The 22,496-nt window shown below is 38.1% G+C and overlaps 6 protein-coding genes across 6 annotated transcripts; 2 read left to right on the top strand and 4 right to left on the bottom strand.

Moving 5' to 3' along the window:
- The first annotated feature begins 56 nt into the window (after positions 1-56).
- Positions 57-8,298, top strand: LOC127247991 (calcium permeable stress-gated cation channel 1-like). Its single transcript, XM_051270110.1, has 12 exons — positions 57-162; positions 891-1,226; positions 1,795-1,953; positions 2,551-2,686; positions 3,029-3,130; positions 3,653-3,772; positions 3,847-3,927; positions 4,291-4,631; positions 4,820-5,065; positions 5,441-5,765; positions 5,863-6,096; positions 6,170-8,298. The coding sequence occupies exons 2-12, from the start codon at positions 913-915 to the stop codon at positions 6,419-6,421; spliced, it is 2,310 nt and encodes a 769-aa protein (XP_051126067.1). The 5' UTR covers positions 57-162; positions 891-912; the 3' UTR covers positions 6,422-8,298.
- A 1,048-nt stretch (positions 8,299-9,346) lies between these two features.
- LOC127247992 (uncharacterized) lies at positions 9,347-10,427 on the bottom strand. Its single transcript, XM_051270112.1, has one exon. The coding sequence runs from the start codon at positions 10,225-10,227 to the stop codon at positions 9,571-9,573; it is 657 nt and encodes a 218-aa protein (XP_051126069.1). The 5' UTR covers positions 10,228-10,427; the 3' UTR covers positions 9,347-9,570.
- A 326-nt stretch (positions 10,428-10,753) lies between these two features.
- Positions 10,754-14,788, bottom strand: LOC127248123 (probable carboxylesterase SOBER1-like). The gene is made up of 6 exons (XM_051270335.1): positions 14,439-14,788; positions 13,349-13,401; positions 12,905-13,028; positions 12,685-12,806; positions 11,623-11,730; positions 10,754-11,290 (listed from the first exon to the last, which is right to left on the bottom strand). The coding sequence occupies exons 1-6, from the start codon at positions 14,692-14,694 to the stop codon at positions 11,201-11,203; spliced, it is 753 nt and encodes a 250-aa protein (XP_051126292.1). The 5' UTR covers positions 14,695-14,788; the 3' UTR covers positions 10,754-11,200.
- Positions 14,789-15,213: 425 nt separating this feature from the next.
- LOC127247903 (mitochondrial pyruvate carrier 4-like) lies at positions 15,214-17,773 on the top strand. The gene is made up of 5 exons (XM_051269989.1): positions 15,214-15,360; positions 15,987-16,085; positions 16,308-16,360; positions 17,367-17,440; positions 17,527-17,773. Exons 1-5 carry the CDS (start codon positions 15,306-15,308, stop codon positions 17,573-17,575), a joined length of 330 nt encoding a protein of 109 aa, XP_051125946.1. The 5' UTR covers positions 15,214-15,305; the 3' UTR covers positions 17,576-17,773.
- Positions 17,774-17,959: 186 nt separating this feature from the next.
- Positions 17,960-20,570, bottom strand: LOC127247902 (uncharacterized). The gene is made up of 3 exons (XM_051269988.1): positions 20,122-20,570; positions 18,530-18,688; positions 17,960-18,292 (listed from the first exon to the last, which is right to left on the bottom strand). Exons 1-3 carry the CDS (start codon positions 20,476-20,478, stop codon positions 18,182-18,184), a joined length of 627 nt encoding a protein of 208 aa, XP_051125945.1. The 5' UTR covers positions 20,479-20,570; the 3' UTR covers positions 17,960-18,181.
- A 307-nt stretch (positions 20,571-20,877) lies between these two features.
- Positions 20,878-22,211, bottom strand: LOC127247879 (uncharacterized). Its single transcript, XM_051269946.1, has 2 exons — positions 21,611-22,211; positions 20,878-21,499 (listed from the first exon to the last, which is right to left on the bottom strand). The coding sequence occupies exons 1-2, from the start codon at positions 22,035-22,037 to the stop codon at positions 20,982-20,984; spliced, it is 945 nt and encodes a 314-aa protein (XP_051125903.1). The 5' UTR covers positions 22,038-22,211; the 3' UTR covers positions 20,878-20,981.
- Positions 22,212-22,496: the final 285 nt, after the last annotated feature.

Below are 22,496 nucleotides of genomic sequence, written 5' to 3'. Positions count from 1 at the left end.
TAAATAAATGTCATGCAAAAAAATCGCATCACCTTTTGGAAAAACAAATGCTAAATGGAACAGACGCACTGCGTCTAAACATTCCGTACACTGTCCGACGTCCCGACGCTCCGCCGCTCATCTTCCCCTTCCAGCCAGTGCATGTCTCGTGTACGTGTATAGGTGAGCGTCTCTTCGTGCTTTTTATAATTATGGTTTAGGTTGTGGGGAATGTTCTTGGTTTTCCATAGATTCTACTCCTCAGCAATCTATTTTCGCTCTTTGATCCGACTGACTGTTTGTCTGTCTGTGGTAGTTGTAAGTGATCTCTTTCGATTTTCTTCAAGTGTAAATTCTTTTATGTGTTTTGGTTTCACTGCACCGGCCAATTTGTGCTGAAAAAAGGTGTTTGGCTTGCATATCGCCGGTGGAATGGTTGTTGTTCAGGATGAGGTTTAAGAGATACTGTGTACTGTTTCATGTGTTAATCAGTGTTTGTTTTCCTTCAGGAAAACGAACGATTTATAGGATTTTAACTTTGCTGAAGAAATACATAATTCACTCTTTTGTTTCTTAAGCATACAAGGTTCAGCAGTTGGTTTTATTGCTTTTTTCTATCTGATTCTTGTGTGATGTACGTTATCTAATATAAATAACACACTAAACATGGAATTTTTATAGCCGGAGTTTCTCAAATAACAGTGAATCTAATAAATGTTTTGTGCTTGACCATATCGAGGCGCTTGATATTCCGTTCCGTGGTTTTATGCTCCCATGGAAAGTTATTGCTATATTACTTCAAGATTTTCAGTTATAAGATCCTGCGTTTGGTATACATTTTTGTGGTGCATAGAAGCTGTGACTAGCTTGGTGAGAAAGTGAATAAGAATTTTCTTTTGCTGGCAAATTAGGTTGTCTTTGTAGGGGCACGAGATGGCAACATTGGGGGATATAGGGCTTGCAGCAGGAGTAAATATTCTCAGCGCGTTGTTTTTTCTTATAGCGTTTGCCATACTAAGGCTTCAGCCTATCAATGATCGTGTATATTTCCCAAAATGGTACCTCAGGGGATTGAGAACCAGCCCCGCTCATACAGGCATACTTGTAAGCAAATTTGTTAATTTTAACTGGAGAGCGTATATTAGATTTCTCAATTGGGTGCCTGAAGCACTGCAAATGCCCGAGACAGAGCTAATTGAACATGCGGGATTGGATTCAGCAGTTTATTTGCGAATTTACTTACTGGGGTATGACTATCGTTTGATCTTTTCATGATTATGCACTACAGGGTATACGATGCAACTGACTATCTAGATTTCCTAATGGTCAAATATTATAGTTTCCTTGTTAAAATTATCAATGAAACTCTCATGGAAGAAACTGTGACCTTTTAATTCTTCCCATGGTCAATTGAATTAATTAGAAACGAGATGAAGAGTTTTTTACCACAGTTAGAGCACACATGATTTTGTCCATTTATCACATTTATTTAAGATGCCTCTGAATCTGGAAGTTGCCTATGGTCTCCTTTCTCAGTTTAATGCTTCTTTTCCAGTAAAGAATTGTAATGACTGTATAAGAATTCTTTATATAGGGCGAAACAGTTAGGCTTTGTCATGTTGAAAGGCTCAACTTCGTTGGATTATCATCTGTATCTTGACTAGGTAGCAGTGAATTGTTTGATAACCACCAATCCTGCTCTTGGTTATGCAGACTTAAGATTTTTGCGGTTCAATTCTTAATAATAATACCCATCAAATCAACATGCAGCTCAAGTCTTAATAATAATAACCAATCCTGCTCCTGGTTCTGCAGACTTAAAATCTTTGTTCCAGTGACATTCCTTGCATGGGCTATTCTAGTGCCTGTCAACTGGACAAATAACACTTTGGCAGTATCTCATGTAACCCATAAGGTACAGTACAGTGACATCGACAAGCTCTCCATCTCAAACGTTCCAACTGGATCACATAGGTAATTTCACAGTCTTCATTGGATTCTGTATGTTATCCTTGCTTTTACTAAGAATCTATTCAGTCATACTTCTGAACCTTTTGTTGCCCACTATATGGTTCAATAACTGTATTGCTGGCTTAGTATAGTTTAAATATTGTGTAATAGGCTATGCAAATATGCTTTGTCTACTTAACCCCTTCAATTATAATTGCCATTTTGGATAGTTGAATGCTCTATCACCTACAATGAAGTTGAAACTAAATTTCTTGTAGCATCTTGGAGTACAAATAGACTAAGGAACAGCATATTTCCATATGTCATCATCATTAAATGGTCTTTAAAATGTCTTGCAATGATGTTGGTGTTAGCAAAGGCGAGGACCCTAGATTCCCTCCAATCTATTGAATTTTGAGAGAGTGAAATATAAACTACTTGAGATAGTTTAGGTATATGTCTCCATTCCCTTGGATCCCAGGCACCCAATTTTTTCCTTTTTCTTTGGCTATATTGCTCCATGAATTGGTAATAATTTATTCTGTTCTGAGACAATAGTGACCTCATGTTTCCTTTTAAGCATTACTATGTCTGAAACTGGTGCTATGTATATATTTACAGGTTTTGGGCTCATATAGTAATGGCCTATGCCTTCACGTTTTGGACATGTTATTCCCTGCGGAAAGAGTATAAAACAGTTACTTCAATGCGCTTACACTTTATTGCCTCAGAAAGGCGTCGCCCTGATCAATTTACAGTAAGAAGCAATCACTGGGGTGTGGAAGTTTTCAGAATGTGTCCGAACACTATTTGATACTTGGTGTTTTTGTATATCTTTTTCATGTTCTACATAAAAATGGTTTCCTGCTGCTGAGTATGAGGCTTTTACATTTATTTATTTGGTTGGGTTTGCCTGATGTGCATTGGCCTTTTGTGATTCCTTTGATAGTATAGGATAGGATATCTGCATTTCACCTTATATCTCCATTGAATTCTTTGCTTTTTTATTTCTTGTTATTGATTTATTTGTGCACCAGACCAATTTTTATTCTCCTTTCATTTGTATCTGCCAGGACTGCTCACAATAGGTTCTTTGCAGGTTCTTGTGAGAAATGTGCCACCGGACCCGGATGAATCAGTCAGTGAGTCCGTGGAGCATTTTTTCTTGGTCAATCATCAAGAAAATTATTTGACTCAACAGGTTTCTATATGCTGAAGTAGTTCTTGTATTGAATTGAGTGCGCAAATGGTTTGCAGCAGTATGGATTTCATCTGATGTGTAATTGTCTTTGTGTGAATGTTTATGATAGGAATTAGGGCATTAGGCACATAAAATGACAAATTAATGACTTATAATAATGGGTCTGATTCTGAAAATTTAGAGATGGTTCTAATAACACAAGGCATAATTGGGAAAGCAAACACATGAATTGCAAAGAAACATGATCTTAATTTCAGTGCAGCTAGTTTCTATTGTCTTTGTACCTATTACTTTGCTCATCTTTAGCTGGTTCCTTATGTGTAAGTTTTAAGGCAAGGAGACACTTGAATTGTATGTAATTTGGTACTCAACAACCTTTCTTATTGAGAATATATCTTTCACATATCTTTGCTTTAGATGCCATACTTGACTATTTGTTACTTTAGAAACATAGCTGTATATGTGCCTCATCCCCCCCTTTTAATTCACGTTACTTGATCTGATACTGAAAAATGCATGCAGGTTGTCATAAATGCTAACAAACTAGCAAAATTGATTGAAGAGAAACAAAAAAGAGAAAATTGGCTCGACTATTACCAAACAAAATATTCTCGTGATCAATCAAAACGGCCGGTGACAAAGGTGCTGTAGTTTATTACAATAGGGCCCCATCTGTCTAATGAGTGCAGTTTTTTCACTTCCTTACAATCATGCAGACTGGTTTTCTTGGTATCTTTGGAGATAAAGTTGATGCAATTGATTACCAGACCGCTGAGATTGAAAGACTTAGAGAACAGGTGAGTTTAAAACTCACCTTTCTTGTGGACCTGTGGTTTTCAACCACAAAACATATTTCACACTGAGTCTGGATTGAAAACCAAAAATGAAAAAGAGCATTTTCTTTAGTTGATATAGCTTGTTTGAGGATATTGAACAATCTCAATTGAATCCATGATGATCAATACATATGTTTTTAAACATTGAATGAATTATTGATAATTTCTGCTTTCAAGTACATGAAACATATATTTAAGAACTTGTGTGATCATATTTCTGGTTAGGCCAATAGCATGTCCTTTGTCTCATATTTCTTCGTTACAGTATGTTTCTATTTTAAGAATTCATATGAACATAGTCTATCCCATTGCAACAATTTACAGATAGCTGAGGAACGGGAAAGGATGAAAGCTGATCCCAAATATATTATGCCCGCAGCTTTTGTCTCATTTAAGACTAGATGGGCTGCTGCTGTTTGTGGACAAACTCAGCAATCAAGAAATCCAACTCTGTGGTTGACTGAGTGGGCTTCAGAGCCGCGTGATGTCTATTGGGATAACCTGGCAATTCCCTATGTCTCTCTCAGCCTTAGGAGGCTCATTGTTGCTGTTGCTTTCTTCTTTCTCACATTCTTCTTCATGATCCCTATTGCTATTGTGCAATCTTTTGCAAACATTGAAGGCATTGAAAAGAGGGCATCATTTCTTAAGCCGGTCATTGATGTGTGAGTATATTTTACTGCTCGGTCACTCTTTCCTGTACACAGTTAATTTTTCTACTTTTTGTTATTATTATTTTTATTATCCTGTTTGTGTGCTACAGCAAGAGATTTATTGTTCAAGGCATGTTGGCAATTTTCATTGTTATCTTTGTTATTCTTCCTTAAGAACTAATATGATGTTTTCGTTTCAGGCCTTTCATCAAATCTTTGATCCAGGGAGTTTTACCCGGGATTGTTTTGAAGATTTTTCTTATAGTACTACCAACAATACTGATGATAATGTCCAAATTTGAGGGATTTATTTCAACTTCAGCTCTGGAGAGGAGAGCTGCCTTGAGATATTACATATTCAATTTTATAAATGTTTTCCTGGTCAGCATAATAGCAGGGACCGCATTTGAGCAACTCAACAGCTTTCTTCATATGTCTGCAAATGAGTACGTCACTTCAAAATTCCACACTATCCTATTAGTCTCATAACTTCAACTGTGAACAACTTTGGGAAATTTTAGCCATTTCTGTTTATGCCATTATCTTGTTTGTAGTTGTAACCTAAATGTATCATTAATATGAGTAAATTCATTATTGACATGCTCTATCAGCTAGAGTGATCAATTCCTTTATTATGTTGTTGTGTTCCCTTTCAAGTTCAAAGCAATAGAATTTGTTCTTCGATAGAATCTCTAAGTGTTGCATGCCTCGATGTATTTTATGTTAATCTGAGAAGCCTAGAGGATGAAACTCACGTCATAATGAAAAAGCTGGTTGAATTCGATGCTTTCATACTTATTATATGTTATTGTTCGATGCAGTATTCCAAAAACAATCGGGGTTGCAATTCCTATGAAAGCAACCTTCTTTATAACCTATGTAATGGTTGATGGTTGGGCCGGCATTGCCGGAGAGATCTTACGACTGAAACCCTTAATAATCTTCCATCTGAAAAACTTCCTCCTGGTGAAGACTGCAAAGGATAGAGAGGAGGCAATGGATCCCGGCAGCATTGGTTTTAACACCGGCGAACCTCAAATCCAACTATATTTTCTTCTTGGCCTTGTCTATGGTGTTGTCACTCCATTTTTCCTTCCTTTTATATTGGTCTTCTTTGCCCTGGCATTCGTCGTGTATCGGCATCAGGTAGAATTATACTCAAAAACTCCCCCCCCCCCCCCCCCCCCCCTCCCCACTAATTCTATGAGCTGCTAACATAGAATCCCCTGTTTTTTATATGCAGATCATAAATGTGTACAACCAAGAATATGAAAGTGCAGCTGCATTTTGGCCAGATGTACATGGAAGAATAATCTTTGCACTGATCTTCTCACAGATAGTTCTGATTGGATTAATGAGTACTAAAGAGGCTGCAGCGTCGGCGCCATTCCTTCTTGCTCTTCCAGTGTTAACCTTCTATTTTCACAAGTTCTGCAAGGACCGATTCGAGGCTGCTTTTGTTCAATATCCATTACAGGTTAGCTACTCCCAATCTATACCTGCAAACTTCTTTTAGAGCAATCCACACATTGGCTTTTGATTGATTCCAGGAAGCAATGGTAAGAGATACACTAGAGCGAGCCAAAGAACCGAATCTGAATTTGAAAGCCTATCTCGAACATGCTTATGTCCACCCACTTCTCAAAAACGACGAGGATGAAGACGAAGGGTTGGCAAGAAAATTCAATGACAATGATGCAGTGACCATACAGACAAAACGACAGTATCAAAGAAATACACACGATGCCACTAGCAGTGCATCCTCTTCATCATTACAGCGCGAAGCCATCCCCGATCACTAAGAGTCTTCAATGTCGCAGCTTTGTAATGGAAACTCGCTGTAAGCAATCCTGCAAGACAACTACCGAATGCAATGGGAGATGACGGACTGATCAATCGATCCGACACTTATTTCTACGTCCGATTCAAGATTGTTGTCAACCTCTATTGGGAAGTTCCAATGCTATTACATCTTCCACGCCCTAATGAATATTGAGGTACGTTTTTGCCATTAGTTTAAAAACCTTTACATTATTTGAGCTTTCTTTTAGAGGACCATTCTTGGGTTGTCTGGTATAAATCGAACAAGGGCCAATTGATCAATAAGAAAAAGCATAAAGAAAGTTCTTAATATGGCTGCAATTCTCTGTGCCCTTATCTATAATAACAATAATAATAATAAATGATATGCATATCATTAATAGGAATGATCATGCAGATAAAAAGTAAGGTCCAAAAAGCATCTGATGCATGAGGAATTAATGAGGGGATGGGATAGTGGGAGCAATTTGTTGAAAGCAGCCAATTGATTTGATCCCACATAGTAACCATTATGAGACAACTTTTGTATTGTTGGATTCAAAACCTGTGCTTTAATACCAGAATGTAAAATAAAATAAATATATAATATAAGGGAGCCATTTTGGGTTTAGTCCAATCAATGGAATCTCACCTTTTTCACTTTGTTCTTTTCTTGGTTAATTGAGCACTTTCTCTTTTGGAACTCCTTACTTAAGTTTACACTTGGGACAACAAATTTGGCAGTGACCCATCATCCACCTTTTTTCCCCCTCTTTTCTACCTTAGCCATTTTAAGGATCTTTGACCATATTCACAATGCAAATTAAAGAAAATTATAGAGCATGTTTTTCTTCAAAATTTCCATCCATGGCCACTGCCTACTTAGTTTAATCTTGAAGTAGGATTATTGCATTAAAATATTAAAGAAGTTATACGCTATATTTGTTTATTTGAGACCCATCCCTTGGTTGCTCCAATAAATAAAATTTCTAGGAACCTCCTTGTCAAGAACTAGGTCAAATCCCAGTCATGGCTGACACTGCTAATGCTGAATTTTGAACCATTCATATATATATATATATACACATCAGTGAGCAGTAATCCAACACGGGCAAGTACAAGACAGGAATTAATTTAAGTCAGATGCAAATGGTGATCTGAAGAGGTCTAAGCCTATGGAGGAATTGTTATAAGAAAAGTTTTGATGTCACGATTCCATGGCAGAAATGGCCAAAAATGATGGTTGAAATTTCAAGTTTTAATAACAAGCAAAATGTGTTGACTAATTCTGCACCATTTTGTACTCCTCAAAGTCAAATTCAATGTTTTTAATGCTGAACAAGACTGATCGGGTTGAATATTTCGATTACAAAATTTACCTATCTGGATAGCAATAATTAATTGGGGTTTGAATAACAACATAGGATCTTAATCCCTAAGATGATTTTGATAGATCTCATATCATTGAATTCTTATTAATGCTTACAATAGGATGTAAAATTGATCATTAATTAATGTAATTATTATCAGGATTCACTGACTATAAACCAACGGTTTGTAATACAGACAAGTAAAATAATTTGATGGGAGGATAGACAAGAGTGTTCTTTTCTTGAAATTTTGTAAATTCACAAATTTGGTGGGGTTTTTCATTTTTTTATTTTAAATATAAAACTATTGGTACTCATCCAACATACTTGGAGTTGCTATAATAAGCCTCTCTAGTAAATGAAGTAAAAATTGAATTGGATAAATTATGACAGCACTACATTAAACCCCTAAAGGAGGACCTGGTTTCTTGTTGGGAGCTCCAGGGAGCCCAACTCCAGAATTATGCATTCTATAACATTACAAGTACCAAACATCCAGATCATCATCATCATCATCATCATCATCATCATCATCATCCAACACAGAAATTCACCAATAGGAGAGACTGATTGCATAGATAGGCACAAAGAACTTCAGAAACACTGATTGCATTAATAAATCAAAAAAGGAATGATGGGCAAACTATGTCCTTTTGTGGCTTGATCCTAACAATACTTTAATGTAGCCATTTTCCCACTAACCCTTTCCCCCCTCCCTCATCTTTTCTGGGATCATATCTCATCACAGGCACAGCCCAGTATTAATGCACCAAAGTGCGAAATCTTTTATGCTAAATACCAAACAACTTTAGCATGGGAAGACTTGTCCTGTAGCAAATGAGGGTTTCTTTAGAAACTCAATGCTCAGTGATGTAAGAAGAAAATAGATCTGTATACAAAGCACTTCAATCATATGTCACTAAAGATTGGGGCCCTTTTCCTAGATCAAGACATTTAGTACTTTTTTTTTTTGTTGTTGTTATTCACCTGATTTTAGTGGTGACTCCCGCAGCTGCAGAACAATTCTTTACAGAGAACCCTAAAGCAGACTGTCTCCTACTGAAACCCTAGCTTAGAGAAGCAAGAATTATTGATTTGGTGTGTGTGTGAAAGAATCATCAGTAATTTGTAAGGACCAGAAGGTTAAATTCTGAAAGGGTGGGCTATAAAAACACTTTTACTCACAGGTGAAGTTAAAAGTGAATTTTCCCAAGGGGAGAGGAAGCAGACAGGGTAGCACCTAAACCCTTCGAAAATGTACAAAACAAGCAGGGGAGAAAAACAAAGAGAACATTGAAAAAAATGATGGCTTTATTTGATTATACATAGCAGAAAGATAAATGCAAGAAATGAAGGGATTGGCTAGCCTCACCAAAGCTTCCAAAAACGACCACACCAACAATAAGCAGAGTAAAGAGAAGCCATGAAATGTGAGCTATATCTCAGATAAATTCAAGAATGAAACAGAAAACTACTGCACTTGCTGGAAATTTGGAAATGGAAAATCTAAACGCTGCTAATGTAAATGAATGGGTAATATATGCAGGGATGAGAAAAGCCTTCAAAATTTGCTGGAATTGATGTAAAGGGATTGTAATGATCATTCAAAAGCTAGACATGGAGCATAATTTACAGTGCAGATGGAGTCTCGATCAACGCAAAACAGATATATAATTGCTGCAAAAATGGAAAACAGCTTCAATTGCATGAGCTAAGTGTAGAAACTGAACCAAACCTTTTTTTTTTCCTCTGGTTCTTCCCCAATTTGTTATCCCTCTTCTTCAACCCCAGACGCCCCAAATCCTCTCCCCGAGAAAACTCACAAACCTCCTCATCGAACCCTTCTCCACTTCTTCCTCCTCCACGACGCTGTCATCCTCGTCGCCGCCACTACTGCCGCCGCCGGCAGCAGTCTCCGCCGCACTCTCCGACGCCGCGGTTGACTCGCCAAAGTTAGAATCCTCCATGACCGAACTTAGGTCAGACTTATTGAACGACTCATCCAATACGAGAGTACTGTTCGCCTTGCCACTTTTCCCCTTCCTCCTATCCTTCCTGTTCTTCTCCTTCTTGCTCTCCTTCAAAAGGCTGTCCTCAAAAGCATCTAATATCTCGTCTATAAGCTGGCGGTTCGACGACTCATCCCATCGCACCCAATAACTCTTGTAGCAACGGAAGCAACTGCAGTTAAAGCAAGGCGGATGGTCGTCGCCGCAACCGCCGCCGCCGCCCTTAGAACAGCCGCCTTTGCTGCTCCTGCGACTGGTATCCGAAAAAGTGGACGAGGAACAAGATATGATGTACGCGAGAACCTCCCTGTCCTCCGGCGACAGAGCAGCAGTCAAAGCCAATATCGCCGCCGGCAGCAACGAAAGCAAATGGTCCGACACAACCGACGGCGTCGGATGCACCGTACTCTTCCTATAAAGCTTCTTCATGACAGATACAAACCCCAATCAGCCCAACGTTTCAGACCAACTCCGAAATGCAGCAGCAGCAGCAGCAGCAGCTCTAGGTTCAGCAAGCAACCAGATATAGAGAGAGAGAGGCTAAAAGAGAGAGAGGGGGGTTTTGATGGAGTCACGATACCGGAGGAAGGGGAGGAGCTTTGCATAGAAATTGGTGACGTGTATTGAAAGGGGAGTGATCACATGCGACGCAGCCCTTTCTGTAGGGGCATTGGTGAACAGTGATATTGGGGAACGGACGATCTCTGATTGGCCGCCCAGCCATATGATGGCCGTGGGGCCCACCCTGCGAATCCCACGGCCATATCGGATGGGTTTGATTTTGCCTATTTTATTATTTCAATTTTTTTTTTTTCCAAAAGTATTAAATTAAATATTTAACTTTTATTTTTTTTATTACATTAAAATTTAATTTTACATTCAAAATATCACATCAAACAACTATTTTAATTCAAAATGTTACTATTCAAAATCAAAATTTAAAACCAAAACAACCTCACAAGTAAACACACCCGATCGTCATTCTCATCACTCCCTCTGACAACCCCACCTTTTGGGCTCCGCTACATATTCAAAAGCCCATTTAAGGCCCAAATTTGTTAGGCCCAATTGTACACACATACAATTTCTTACCATGGAGGCGATGGAGAGTTGGGCACAGTAATTTGACTTTTCCTTTCGGCAGGTCATAATAATTAATTAATCAATTTACCAAAATGTGACTGACAACTCTGGTGAGGCCCACCAAGATTCATTAAATCCATCATTTAAGTACGTACGTCCACACCCAAGGCAGCTGCTTTTCTGCACGACAACAGCAGCAGGAGCTACTCTATTTATAATCAGATTCCCCGAGGGCGGATTAGTAAATTCACGGACCAGGGCAGAAGAAATAGCTTTCTCCCCTGCTGCTGCAAATTTGACAGGGAAGGAGGAGCTTCTTTCAGGATGAACTCTGTAGGCGAGATTTGATCCATGATTCCAAATTGGTGAGCTCCTCGGTGGTTATGGAGTGGCCGAGACCAGGGTATGCCTGAAATATTTCAGAAAATCAGAGCAACATTCAATATCGACAAAATCAGTAATTCAATCAGTCAGTCAGTCACTTGGAAAAGCATCCCAACAAAATATACTTCACCACCACCAGTAGTACCCACACAGCACAGAGGCACACACAATGCATGTATATTTTATAACCAGTATAATAATCATAATAGTATTATTGATTGCTACATACTACATAACTATTTGTATAGAGGTAGGTGAGGTGCTGTGGTCCAGGAACAAGAATTACACAGCTCTGCTGCCACCAATAACATCCATCATTCATTATTGTATATGGGGGAGGGGAGGCGTGTTTGTTACCTTGAATTCACAGCTTAAACCAGCTTTTTCTAGGAATGGTGGCCCAGCTTGTCCAGCCTCGAACAGTACGGTTCTGTCAGCCATTCCATGGGACCACAGTATAGGTGTCTGCAAGTATATTCTCAAATATCAGAGACCCTTCAAGAAGATAAATGCAAAACTGGTCTGGACAGAATCTCTAGGCTAATTCAATAATGCAACCAGGATAAACACCAATTGTGCTCGATTACAAACAACTGGGTATCATCCAAACTGGTGAGGAAGAAGACTATAACAGGATGGACACAACTCTTTTGCAATGCCAGGGACTGATGGGTATCCATCAAAACCAATGTAAGTTCTGCACATTTTTCAAGTCTTACAAGTCTTGACTGTACATGAATAAAATGTAAAACTCTTTGCATCCATCGAGGAAAAAACATAACAAAACAAAACACGGTAAAAATGGAGGTTTGTTAAGCAGAAGTGAGGCTGACTATAACCTGTAGTCAAATAGTATAAAATTTTCAAGTAGGCATAAACAAGTAATCCATACGCTAAACATGTGGTCCTGCACTTAATCATCACATCGGAATTGTGCCTCTCAAACAATAACTATACGCCTTCAACAAAGCTATATGTGCATAATGTCCATAAAGTAATACTAAAAGATTATCAAACAAGTATTTTAACTGGAATCGGGATTTGATATACAGCACTAGTAACACACGAGTCAGCAAGCTTTTATCTAAATAATTGCAGGCTACAGTCATGACATAAATTCAAAGACCAAATACTCTAAATGTCACTACATGCACCTGATTAGCAACCTAATTGAGCAATGGGTATAAAATGATGAACTTGTGGTGAATGAAAAAAGTTGAAACTTGAAAGTGTATTAACACACACATATATATTCATTGCAAGGATCACATGTTGTAAACTAAATCTACCAATACAACTTAGTCACAAATCAGTTAAAAAATGTCGTGTTTGAAACTGTGACATCAGACGTGAAACCAGTAATGCTAGGAGATATTTTGAAGAGAAAATACAAAATGCCTACAAGTAAATAGACTTGACCTTTTTGGCATCTGGAGTGACCTGCTCTAAAACTGAAGCATTAAACGGAACCCATCCGCTAAATACAGCACCACCACCCAGAGTTTTTGGGTACAAAAGAACACTTGCCAACGTCAAGGCTCCTACAAAGTCAGATATAACAAATACCGGAACAAGCAACAGTCAACAAATGCGAAATTGGTACATTAGATGAATATTTCTGTAGAACAGAATAACTAACCTCCTTGACTGAATCCACATAAAAAGACATTTTTTGAGTCGATGCCAGCAGCTATTTCATTGTCAATCATAGCATGAATATTTTGAACTGCTTTGAGCACACCAGCTTCATCTTTTGGAGAATCCTGTTGCATGCATTTAAATTTACTTATGCAAATCAACTCAATATATAGAACCAGAATGTCATTCCCTGTTTTCAGACACAATTAGGGGCAGGAACACAGGAATTTCACATCTAAGAAATGAGCTTGCAGAGATTAGGGCAGAAGTGGCATCGAGTGACCAAGAACAATCACCCCCGTGTTCTATTCATTCCAGGGATTATAAATCCCATTGATTGAAGTTTATATTGTTATGGTTATTGCAAAAATTCAGCAATACAAATTAAAGCAAGAATACAACTTAGCCATATCAAGTAAATATAAGAACCCAAGGCGGAACTTACTGCTGTTACTGGTATCTCATGAATGTCAAACCATGAAGGCATCACAGCACCATCTGTAATGAAAATTATAACAGATGCAGAAAGTTAACAATGTAACGAAGTGGCCAGATTCACTGGGGAAGTTACATGCATATACACACAATAAAGTTTTCTAAATATTACAGATATTTAACAATTAACAAGTCTGACAACCCCAGCCAAATCTAAATGAACCACACATCATTTTCCTGACATCTGAGATGAATCTTATGTTACTCAATCTCCATAGTGTATCCAAGTATAGTAAGAGTCAAGCATGTCATATTGGGTCAGATTAAAATACAACAGATAAGTCAAACATAATATGGCCAACACAGGTAAGCTTTTCAAGCTCCCCATGTAGAAAATCCGTTGTGATCAGAAAAGAAGAAAGCGTTAGTTTTAATAGATACAACAAAGTTACATTGAAAAGGAGGTGTTCCAATGGTCTATACAAATCAGATTATATCACATACTTCATTTGATTATGCGAAACCTTGTTATATCCACAAAACATTCAATCCAAGCACGGAAGTAAGGAAAAATTTCATGCCCTGTCTATGTTCCTCTTTTCTAGATTTCTCAGTAATTTCTACCTGAAATTGAAATTGCTCATGAGCACAAACACTCTGGCACGTCCACACTCAAGCAGCCGAAAATCCATAGAATTAATATCATTCAAATTACTTTACTAGCATGTTAGTATCTTCCAAAAAGAATCATCGCTATCACCATCAACTTTCTAATATGCTTTCAACTAGAGAAAGGTCTGCAGATCCGTGATTCATTACAATTGCATAACAACTGCCTAGGGCACGATGAATCGAAACACGACCAAACTACCGCAACGAGATCAGATTCATAAAATGTGAAACAAAAATACTAATGAACAACCTTACATGGATGGTGCTTCATATTGTGAAACCTACAATTCGAGATACAATCATACAAACAATTCGCACAAACTCAATAGCGCCAAACACAAATAAATTAAACAGAAAGCTACAAAACATAATCCAGTTCAGTTTACGGACCCAATAGAAACAGGAGAAGAAAGTTCCAGGAGACTTACGATTGCAGCTGACAGGATTAGAAGGAGCCGAAGGGAAGGACCACTTGGCATTTCTGAACTCCGGCGAAGTGAAGAGCGTCCTGATGGGTTCGTTGGCGGGCCCTGAATCGCCCAGACCATGTAACCACAATACAAAGCTTCGCGCCATAGGGTCGATCTCAATTGAAGAAGGGCTATGTCGACTAAATAGCAGGAAGGAAATTGTGATTCCGAAAGTGAGGGCAAACGGAATCAGCTGTTTCAGATTCCTCCCCATGACGCCGCCTGCTGTCGGCTTATATTCACTCCTCCCCGTTGTCGAGTCTCGGCATTTTACCTAATGCGATTTGCGTTTCTTACAACTTACGGGAATAGCGTTTTCTATGTCTAGGCAGCCAGCCAACCGATCAACTAACGCTTTTATTATTATTATTTCTTGTAAAGTCGAATTTGGATTTGTTGATTGATTCTCTCTTTATGTTAGTCCCGTTTAAATATGATTTTTTTTAAGTTACGTAGCCTCTATTTACATAATATTTTCACTCTAAAAAATATTATATTAAATATATATATTTTTTATAAAATATTAAATTAAATATTAATTTTATTTTTTTTCAAACATTTAAATTTGTAAAAATTTTCAAAATTTTTTATCTAAACAAATTCATAGTTTTAAAAATTATAAAAATAAATATTTTAGTAAAAAAAAATACTAATATTTCGAGTAAAAAAAAAAGAGAGATATAAATGGAATGGAACGATTGGTATTAATTAATTGATTAATAATACACGTCATCAGAGGGGCAAAATTGACCGGAGGTGTTTACTTTGTCACCAACCCCTTTCGTCCCCAGAAAAGCTCGTAACCCAAACGCAGAGAAGGATCCAATGGCGACGTCCAAGCTGCAAGCTCTGTGGAATCATCCTGCAGGACCTAAAACAAGTCAGTCTTATATTTTCATTTCGTTATTGCCTTCGCATGCCTTCTTTTGTTTTCTTTATGTTCTTCTATTTCTGGATGTGTTTTTAGATTTGGATTTTTTTTTCCCTCGTATTCAAACCCTAGATTCTTATACAGTCGCTTACGCTCTCCTCGATTCCGGATGATTGATTTGATTTTATGAAACTGCGGGGAGATCTTTGAATTAGGAGAATTTCTAATTATATGGATGATCTTTGGAACATAGTATATGCAACTCGAAGATTCAATTGGTAAATGTGGCGAGGCGTTGTAAATTACGAATTTTAAAGATTCCAGCATCGTGTTTCAAATCCTACAATCCAAAATTGTACAATATCCTGGACCGACATGATCGATCAAATACAGCTGTTGCGTTGGTTTATCTTTATTTTCTTATAGTGGATTTACTTTAACTTTTCTTCACAGCCTTAAGTGATTTACCATTTATACACAGATAATATATGCTTTTTTTTTTTTTTTTAAAGTCTTGCGCCACTTTTGGGGACAAACCTCATGTATTTATTTTTTGTGGTCTTCACGATTCATATCTCAGTTCATTTTGAAGCACCAACCTAATGCTTCTTTCTGTTTCACAATTCATATCACAGTTCATTTTTGGGCACCAACCTTTAAATGGGGCATTAGCATAGCCAATATTGCTGATGCTTCGAAGCCGCCAGAGAAAATATCATACCCTCAGCAGATTGGTAAGTAAGGCTTGGTCCCTATCTAGAACTGTTCTCAACAGTTTGTGTAGCCATAAATCCTATTGGTAATTCAAAATTCACAGGTGAAAAATGGCAAAAAGGAAAGCATTCACAATTAGCTGCTTTATGAGTTAGCCATATTCGTATTCCTTCTCCTCATCCTGAAACTCTAACCAACATATTTTAATCAATTGATCTGTTTTACACATGATTATTTGGCAGCTGTAACAGCAACTGGACTTATATGGTCAAGATACAGCACTGTCATTACTCCTGTAAGTTCATGTTTTTCCTTTGCACTTCAACTGATAGTTGTAACAGATTCTAGGCTTATAGGTATAATGGAATTGTTGCTCAAGCCTTAGATTGTGGAAGCTATAATACCATATTAAGTTAGCATCTTGCATCAAATTTCTCTGAGTAGTTGAATTATATAGGAATTGAAAACCTCACTACAGACATCCTGGAAAAGGAATCTGGCTAACCAAAGCAGACAATTGACATTTTGGTATTCTTTATCAAGTTCATTACCCTGGTGCATCTTCCAGATGCATATGATTTTAGCAGGCATATCTACTATGAGCAGAGTAAAATCTTGTTGAATAAAAATGAGAACTTAAAAGAAAATCCACAAGTTGCCATGGCTTTCCCCTTTTCTGAAGTATGCAGAGCGATGTGAATTGTTGCTTGTTTTAGCACTATAGTAACTTTCATTTTTTCTACCCCTCAATCCCATAGGACAATATGCATCATAAGTTGAAGGGGTATTATGACTAGTGTGAAGCAGAGATTATGGGCTTGCCAACATCTACTTCGAATAAAAGGAGACATCTCTCATTTTTTTATGTGCTGTATCTCTCATTCTGTGTTTCTTTTCCTTTACTCCGTGCAAGTACTCACTATTTATTGCTCTTGTACACCCAACCCTTTGCTTACTATTTGGATGTGTTTTCTTATATTAGCATTTTAGTCGGAAATTAATGGTTGGCACTTGGCACAGTTGTGAGGGTGATGGAAAGACTTTCGATTGTGCTCTTTGCTTTCTTGTGCAGTTTTGCTGTCTAGAGGTAGAAAAAAAAACATTGAAACATGTGAGAGGACATGGTAGAATAATCTCTTTTAAGCTATAATCTACTTAAAATTATGTATGTTATGTGCACGCAAATTTGATATCCTCTCAAATTTTATTTGCTTATTGGAAGTTTCTGGTTATGAAACACCTAACCTTAAACCTTCTAACAAATTGCTTTACTTTCTATTTATACATATAATGAACTGCAGAAGAACTGGAATCTCTTTAGTGTAAATATTGTAATGGCATGTACTGGCATTTACCAGCTCACCCGAAAGATTCAGTGAGTTCCTCTTTGTTGTGTTTAAATGTTGTCAATCGGGACATGAAACCCCTTGTATGATTATACATTTCCTCTCGTGATTGCAGGCACGAATACTCCAGTGACGAGAAGCAAGCTGTTACGGCCAAAGAATGACGACGAAAATTCCCTCTTATTTTGCTTAGCTTTTGGCTTGAGTGGGCTAATTGTGTGCCCTTTTCATTTCTGGGGCAGTTCTTATTGAACCATCACCTCCCTTTCCATATGCATACTTGTGGATCTGATATTGGATCAACACAAAACTATCTTGATTATTGCTGGTAATAAAATCTTTGGATATTTTTGGCTTCTCAATATTAGGGGTAAAAATACACATAAACGTGAATAATAGGAGGGGGAGAGACTGTTCATATGATATTTGCACAAATTGTAAGTATCTAAATAAATCATTCCGATAAACACTGTAGTCTCATTGTAATGTCCTCCTCAGAATTGGCAATGGGGATTTTTGTTACATCATCAATTTAAAAAAAATAAAAATGAAATAAAGTGTTCATCTTTCCAGTATTTGTTTCTCAAAGGCACATTTCAATTCTCTTCAACAATGGACGCCCTAAAAGTTACACTGTATATTTGCTCGAATCTAACTCTTGCGGTTGAGCACCAGAATCTCAACAACCTCAACAAGTCGAAGAACAGACATGGGTAGGCTATAAATGAATCCTCGAGCTCATTCGTTCAAACTGATCATCTTAAACTTGCTCAGCTCTTCTGATCAGATTCACTCTCCCCATCATGAGCCTTCAAGCCTAAACTCAGATCCAACGGGCTCTCATTCAGGTCACGCTGTTCAACAGTGTTCTTCTCAAGAGCCTAAAAGGAAGGATGAGAATGATCAAGTGCTCAGAAAATCGGACTAGTAAATATACCAAATGGATAATTAATAAATTGCGTCTTACACAAACAACGGAAAACATCATAAAACTGGATTAAGTTCCTTTAAAAGTATGAATGATCATAAATCGACCATCTAATAAGGATGTGTGTGCAGATAATGTTACAGGGCACTTGGACATCATCCAAGTTGTATGAGAATGTGGCATAAAATACCTCACTTTCGTCCATTGGCACATCGTTGATGTCAGGCTTTTCATCAGATCCATCATTCTTGGAGGTAGCCTCTGCTGTGTTCGGATCAGACTCAATTGGCTTAGTTTCATCCTCACTTTTTTCTGTAGACTCATTCTTTTGTTCTTCAAGCAGAATAATCTGGCAAAACGGTATAAAAATCAATAACTCATGGAACCTATGCACCTGCAACTAACTTTACACAACAGCAGACTCATGGAAAAGACCACCCTTCAAAACTAGACAGATTTGTAGTTCTTTTTCCTCACGACAAGAGGTATATATGTGTCACATTATCATTATACATAAGAATATTGATAAATAGATACAAATGGTAGATTCTACTTCCAAGTTCTGCAAGCAAGGTAGCAGAAAAAGAAGACAGAAAATTTTGGTCACTGTTTTTTATATGCCTTAATCCCAAAGTAATAGGTTGAACAAAAGAGAACTTCTACAACTGTTAAGGTTCTAAATGCCGCATTTTAAACCCCTCATAATCAACTTTAAGGCCACACCAGAATGCATTCTAAATGAAAAATAAAACCTTTAAAACAATTTCTTTCCCACAGATTCACATAGATTAAACACAACTGTATATACTGCAATCTTGCAGAGGCATGTAACAAGATAACGAAACATCAAAGTGCTTAGTGGAAAGTAGAAATTTTGGCTCAGCAGCATTGATAAACTAATGGACATAAACTAAGACGAGAATCAGTCAAGTATGTTTTTCTTTTTTTCAACCTTCTAAGAAGCAAAACACTCATAATCATTCCCTTGAAACTCAAGTACATATAAGAAACAATGCAGATCAAGGCAATCTTTATAACTCATTTTGACTACAAATAACCCCCACTCTAGAGGTACAAGTAAATCAGTATAAAGCTAGATAGCAACAATGCAGCACATAGATCAAGCCAATCTTTATATCTTCAACTGTTCTTACTTCATGGCAAACCATCCTTGTCCTCTTGGAACAAGTAAGAGCAGCATAACTAGGAACAACAAAATTAAGGGTCACATCTCATCCTCACCACATTAAATGCTACTGACACATTCACCATATCTAATTCATTTTGCCGCATAAGGAATACACTCACAATATATCATATCAAATACTTAACTTTTTATTTTTTTTTCAAACTTCCAAAATTCCAAATGCCTCCAAAAATCCCTATCTAAACAACCACTTTTTACCTTATTTCTTCCAAATAGACATCTTAAAAAGTAACTCAAGGCCTGACCAGACCACCATCCACACCATTACAAAACTTCACCTTAACATTTTATTATAAATCAGTCTAATTACATTGTTTTCTTTCTCCTCTAGAATTTGGGAACAAAGTTTCAAGATTGTAACCAGCGAGAAGTCGACACTCATCCCCAAAAGTCACAAACTTGGGGTACAGATTCATCTAAACCCTAGGATCCTATCTAACCACTAGAAAAATTAGTGACTAAATTACAACTAGAATTTGATTATGTTTGTCTTCAATAACAAAGTTGGAACAAATCGCAGACAACCAGAAACAAAAACCAAATAAACCAAGGTGGGATCAAACGCGGAAATTTACCGGAATGTATTTGAATTTTCTTTTGGGCGGCTCTTCTGCCGCGGCGTCGTCGTCTTTGTTTGAAACCTTGGATTCGGCATTGCCGTTAACACCATTGCTACTAGTGTTGCCGTTACTATTGTTATCCTTATTTCGGCTGGGGGTGATCGGAGTCCATTTGTAGAACACCAGGTGTGATGATGCGTTAGTGGTCCCATTGACTGCCCCATTGGCCGTCGTCTGGTTGTTGTGGTTGTTGGAAGTCGGCGGCGACGGGTGAACCCATTTCTTCTTCCACTTGCGAACCGGACCGGTGAAAACAGGGGCCGGTCCGTACCGATTCGAAGATCGCCCAAATCTGGCCCCCACTCCCTCCATCGGAATAGATAATTCGTTCGACGGCGATGGTGGCCTGCCGGCGGCGATTTTGCTGAGGTGGTTTCGAAAGGAGACTCTTCCTATTGCATCGTCTGCGCATGTATAATATATATATGTATATTTCTGGTTTATACTTATAAATACATCAACAAACATTGAAAGGCGCGTTTCTAATATGAATAAAGCGCTACTTTGACTGCTCGTAGTCGCTGACAGCTGTTTCGCGATTTTATATCACGTGCTTTTTTAAACAAAGGGTTTCAATTCTCATTATAATAAAGATCTAATTTTATAATTAGTTGAACCAAAGTAGGAAATATTATTCACCTTTGATTTAAAATTTATTTTTTTTCATTATAAACATAATTTTAAATATTATAAAACACATTAATATTCCAAATAATCTTCTCCAAAAAATAATTGATTTTGTACATTATACTAATTTCCATAATAAATTACTATGTTACATATCGGACGAAGAGACGATGGCATGCAACATGCATTTAAACCCTATCTTTATTGTTTAACACAATAGCCAAATTTCCGACGCCAATCCGGCCGGCGGCGACCGTAAAATCCTCCCTGCAGTGCATCGGATTTGAAAACAGTGGCGCCGGCGGCGGTTCAAATCCTACCAAGGTATTCCCTCGGTTGTCGTTCATGAAGGTCGCCGTCGTCGTCGGAATTTGGTTTGTGGTTCGCTTGTAAGGTCCAAACCATTTGATCTGCGTGTAGGAAAGGCGACGCCATGGCGGCAATTTCAGGTCTGTACTCTTCATCGACTTCTTAATGGCTTTGCACATGAGCTTCACAATCTTCTTCAGTTCGTCGGGTTTGCCGACGAAGATCGTCGGGAAGGCATCGAGCAGCGACGCGTAGCCGCTCGTCGGACGGGCGATTGTGAACTCTCCGGCGAGGAATACTTCTACTATGAAGCGATTGCCGCCGGCGTTGATGTCGACGTACTCGTAGTCCCCCGACGGGCGGTTGCCGTTTTTCTCCCATTTCGATTTGCAGAGCCCTAATTTTGAGAATCTATTGGATTAGCTATGGCCTGTGGCCTAATTAATTATTTATTTGATGTTATATTTTATTATTTTGTAAATTTGTTTAAGTGTAGAAAATTATTTACCGGCATCAAAGCCGCGGTTGCGCAGCCAGGACATCAGCCGCCGTTTAAAATCTCCGGCGGCAGCGACTTCCGGCAACGCCGTCTCCACCGCTGATCGGAGGCTTCTGGTGGTGCGGTCGAGATTCTCCTCATCAAACAGCTTCTCCAGAGAATTTCGAAAATCAAAATCAGAGACGTTGCTCCGACGATCAGATTCATCGTCATCGTCACCATTCGTCCGATTCCGATCATCGGAAATATCCTCGTCGAATTCGTCGGAGGCGGTTCGCAATTCTCCGATTCCTCTCTCGAGAAAGGAGTTGACGAGAACGGACAAATCCGCGGCGGAGTGGTCGCTGCCGCTGCTGCTGTCGCACGAGCGCGCCGCCCTAGCTGCGTCGTCAAACGCCGCAGCTATCCGCCTGAACTTGACCGGAATATTCACCATATCCGCCGTCGGAAACCAATGCTGTTTTTTGTTAATTAATGGTAGTGAATGATGAAGATGACCATACCTTTTATTTAGAAAAATAAATTTAGCAAAAATTATGTCTTGATTGTGTCAACATTCATCAACTGTTAAGAACAGTAAATGGTCTCACTATGATGTATGGATGAGGACATTTTGTTGATACCCTTTCTGGAAAGAAATACAGAGTGGATAAATATATAGATATAGATATATATATATATATATAGAGAGAGAGAGAGAGAGAGAGAGAGAAAGAAAAGGATGAACCTGGGATGGAAACATGACCAAATTCAGCATGAATCAAGGCGACTAATGACTTACATCCACGGAATTAAGTGGGATTTAATATAATAATATAAAATCAATTATGAACACTATTAGCTTGTGGCTTAATAATACGCTCAATTAACAATCTAATACTCCAACATATATGGG

The sequence above is a fragment of the Andrographis paniculata genome, unplaced genomic scaffold (assembly GCF_009805555.1).
Source record: "Andrographis paniculata isolate CXL003 unplaced genomic scaffold, ASM980555v1 Contig32END, whole genome shotgun sequence".
In the NCBI taxonomy this organism is placed as follows: domain Eukaryota; kingdom Viridiplantae; phylum Streptophyta; class Magnoliopsida; order Lamiales; family Acanthaceae; genus Andrographis; species Andrographis paniculata.
This window is presented reverse-complemented; position numbering and strand designations above follow the sequence as displayed.

Bases quoted from the DNA above. Each gene is read 5' to 3' on its own strand.
- LOC127247991 (XM_051270110.1), top strand. From the start codon at position 913: ATGGCAACATTGGGGGATATAGGGCTTGCAGCAGGAGTAAATATTCTC. The intron at 5,766-5,862 runs GTAGAATTATAC...TTTTATATGCAG, and splicing joins TCGTCGTGTATCGGCATCAG to ATCATAAATGTGTACAACCA. The intron at 6,097-6,169 runs GTTAGCTACTCC...GATTGATTCCAG, and splicing joins TTGTTCAATATCCATTACAG to GAAGCAATGGTAAGAGATAC.
- LOC127247992 (XM_051270112.1), bottom strand. From the start codon at position 10,227: ATGAAGAAGCTTTATAGGAAGAGTACGGTGCATCCGACGCCGTCGGTT.
- LOC127248123 (XM_051270335.1), bottom strand. From the start codon at position 14,694: ATGGGGAGGAATCTGAAACAGCTGATTCCGTTTGCCCTCACTTTCGGA. The intron at 12,807-12,904 runs GTTAGTTATTCT...CTGACTTTGTAG, and splicing joins ATGTGGATTCAGTCAAGGAG to GAGCCTTGACGTTGGCAAGT. The intron at 11,291-11,622 runs GTAACAAACACG...GAAATATTTCAG, and splicing joins GTTTAAGCTGTGAATTCAAG to GCATACCCTGGTCTCGGCCA.
- LOC127247903 (XM_051269989.1), top strand. From the start codon at position 15,306: ATGGCGACGTCCAAGCTGCAAGCTCTGTGGAATCATCCTGCAGGACCT. The intron at 15,361-15,986 runs GTCAGTCTTATA...TTCATATCACAG, and splicing joins TCCTGCAGGACCTAAAACAA to TTCATTTTTGGGCACCAACC. The intron at 17,441-17,526 runs GTGAGTTCCTCT...TCGTGATTGCAG, and splicing joins CAGCTCACCCGAAAGATTCA to GCACGAATACTCCAGTGACG.
- LOC127247902 (XM_051269988.1), bottom strand. From the start codon at position 20,478: ATGGAGGGAGTGGGGGCCAGATTTGGGCGATCTTCGAATCGGTACGGA. The intron at 18,689-20,121 runs GTAAATTTCCGC...CCGTTTTGCCAG, and splicing joins GAAAATTCAAATACATTCCG to ATTATTCTGCTTGAAGAACA. The intron at 18,293-18,529 runs GTATTTTATGCC...CCTTCCTTTTAG, and splicing joins TGCCAATGGACGAAAGTGAG to GCTCTTGAGAAGAACACTGT.
- LOC127247879 (XM_051269946.1), bottom strand. From the start codon at position 22,037: ATGGTGAATATTCCGGTCAAGTTCAGGCGGATAGCTGCGGCGTTTGAC. The intron at 21,500-21,610 runs GTAAATAATTTT...TCTCAAAATTAG, and splicing joins CAACCGCGGCTTTGATGCCG to GGCTCTGCAAATCGAAATGG.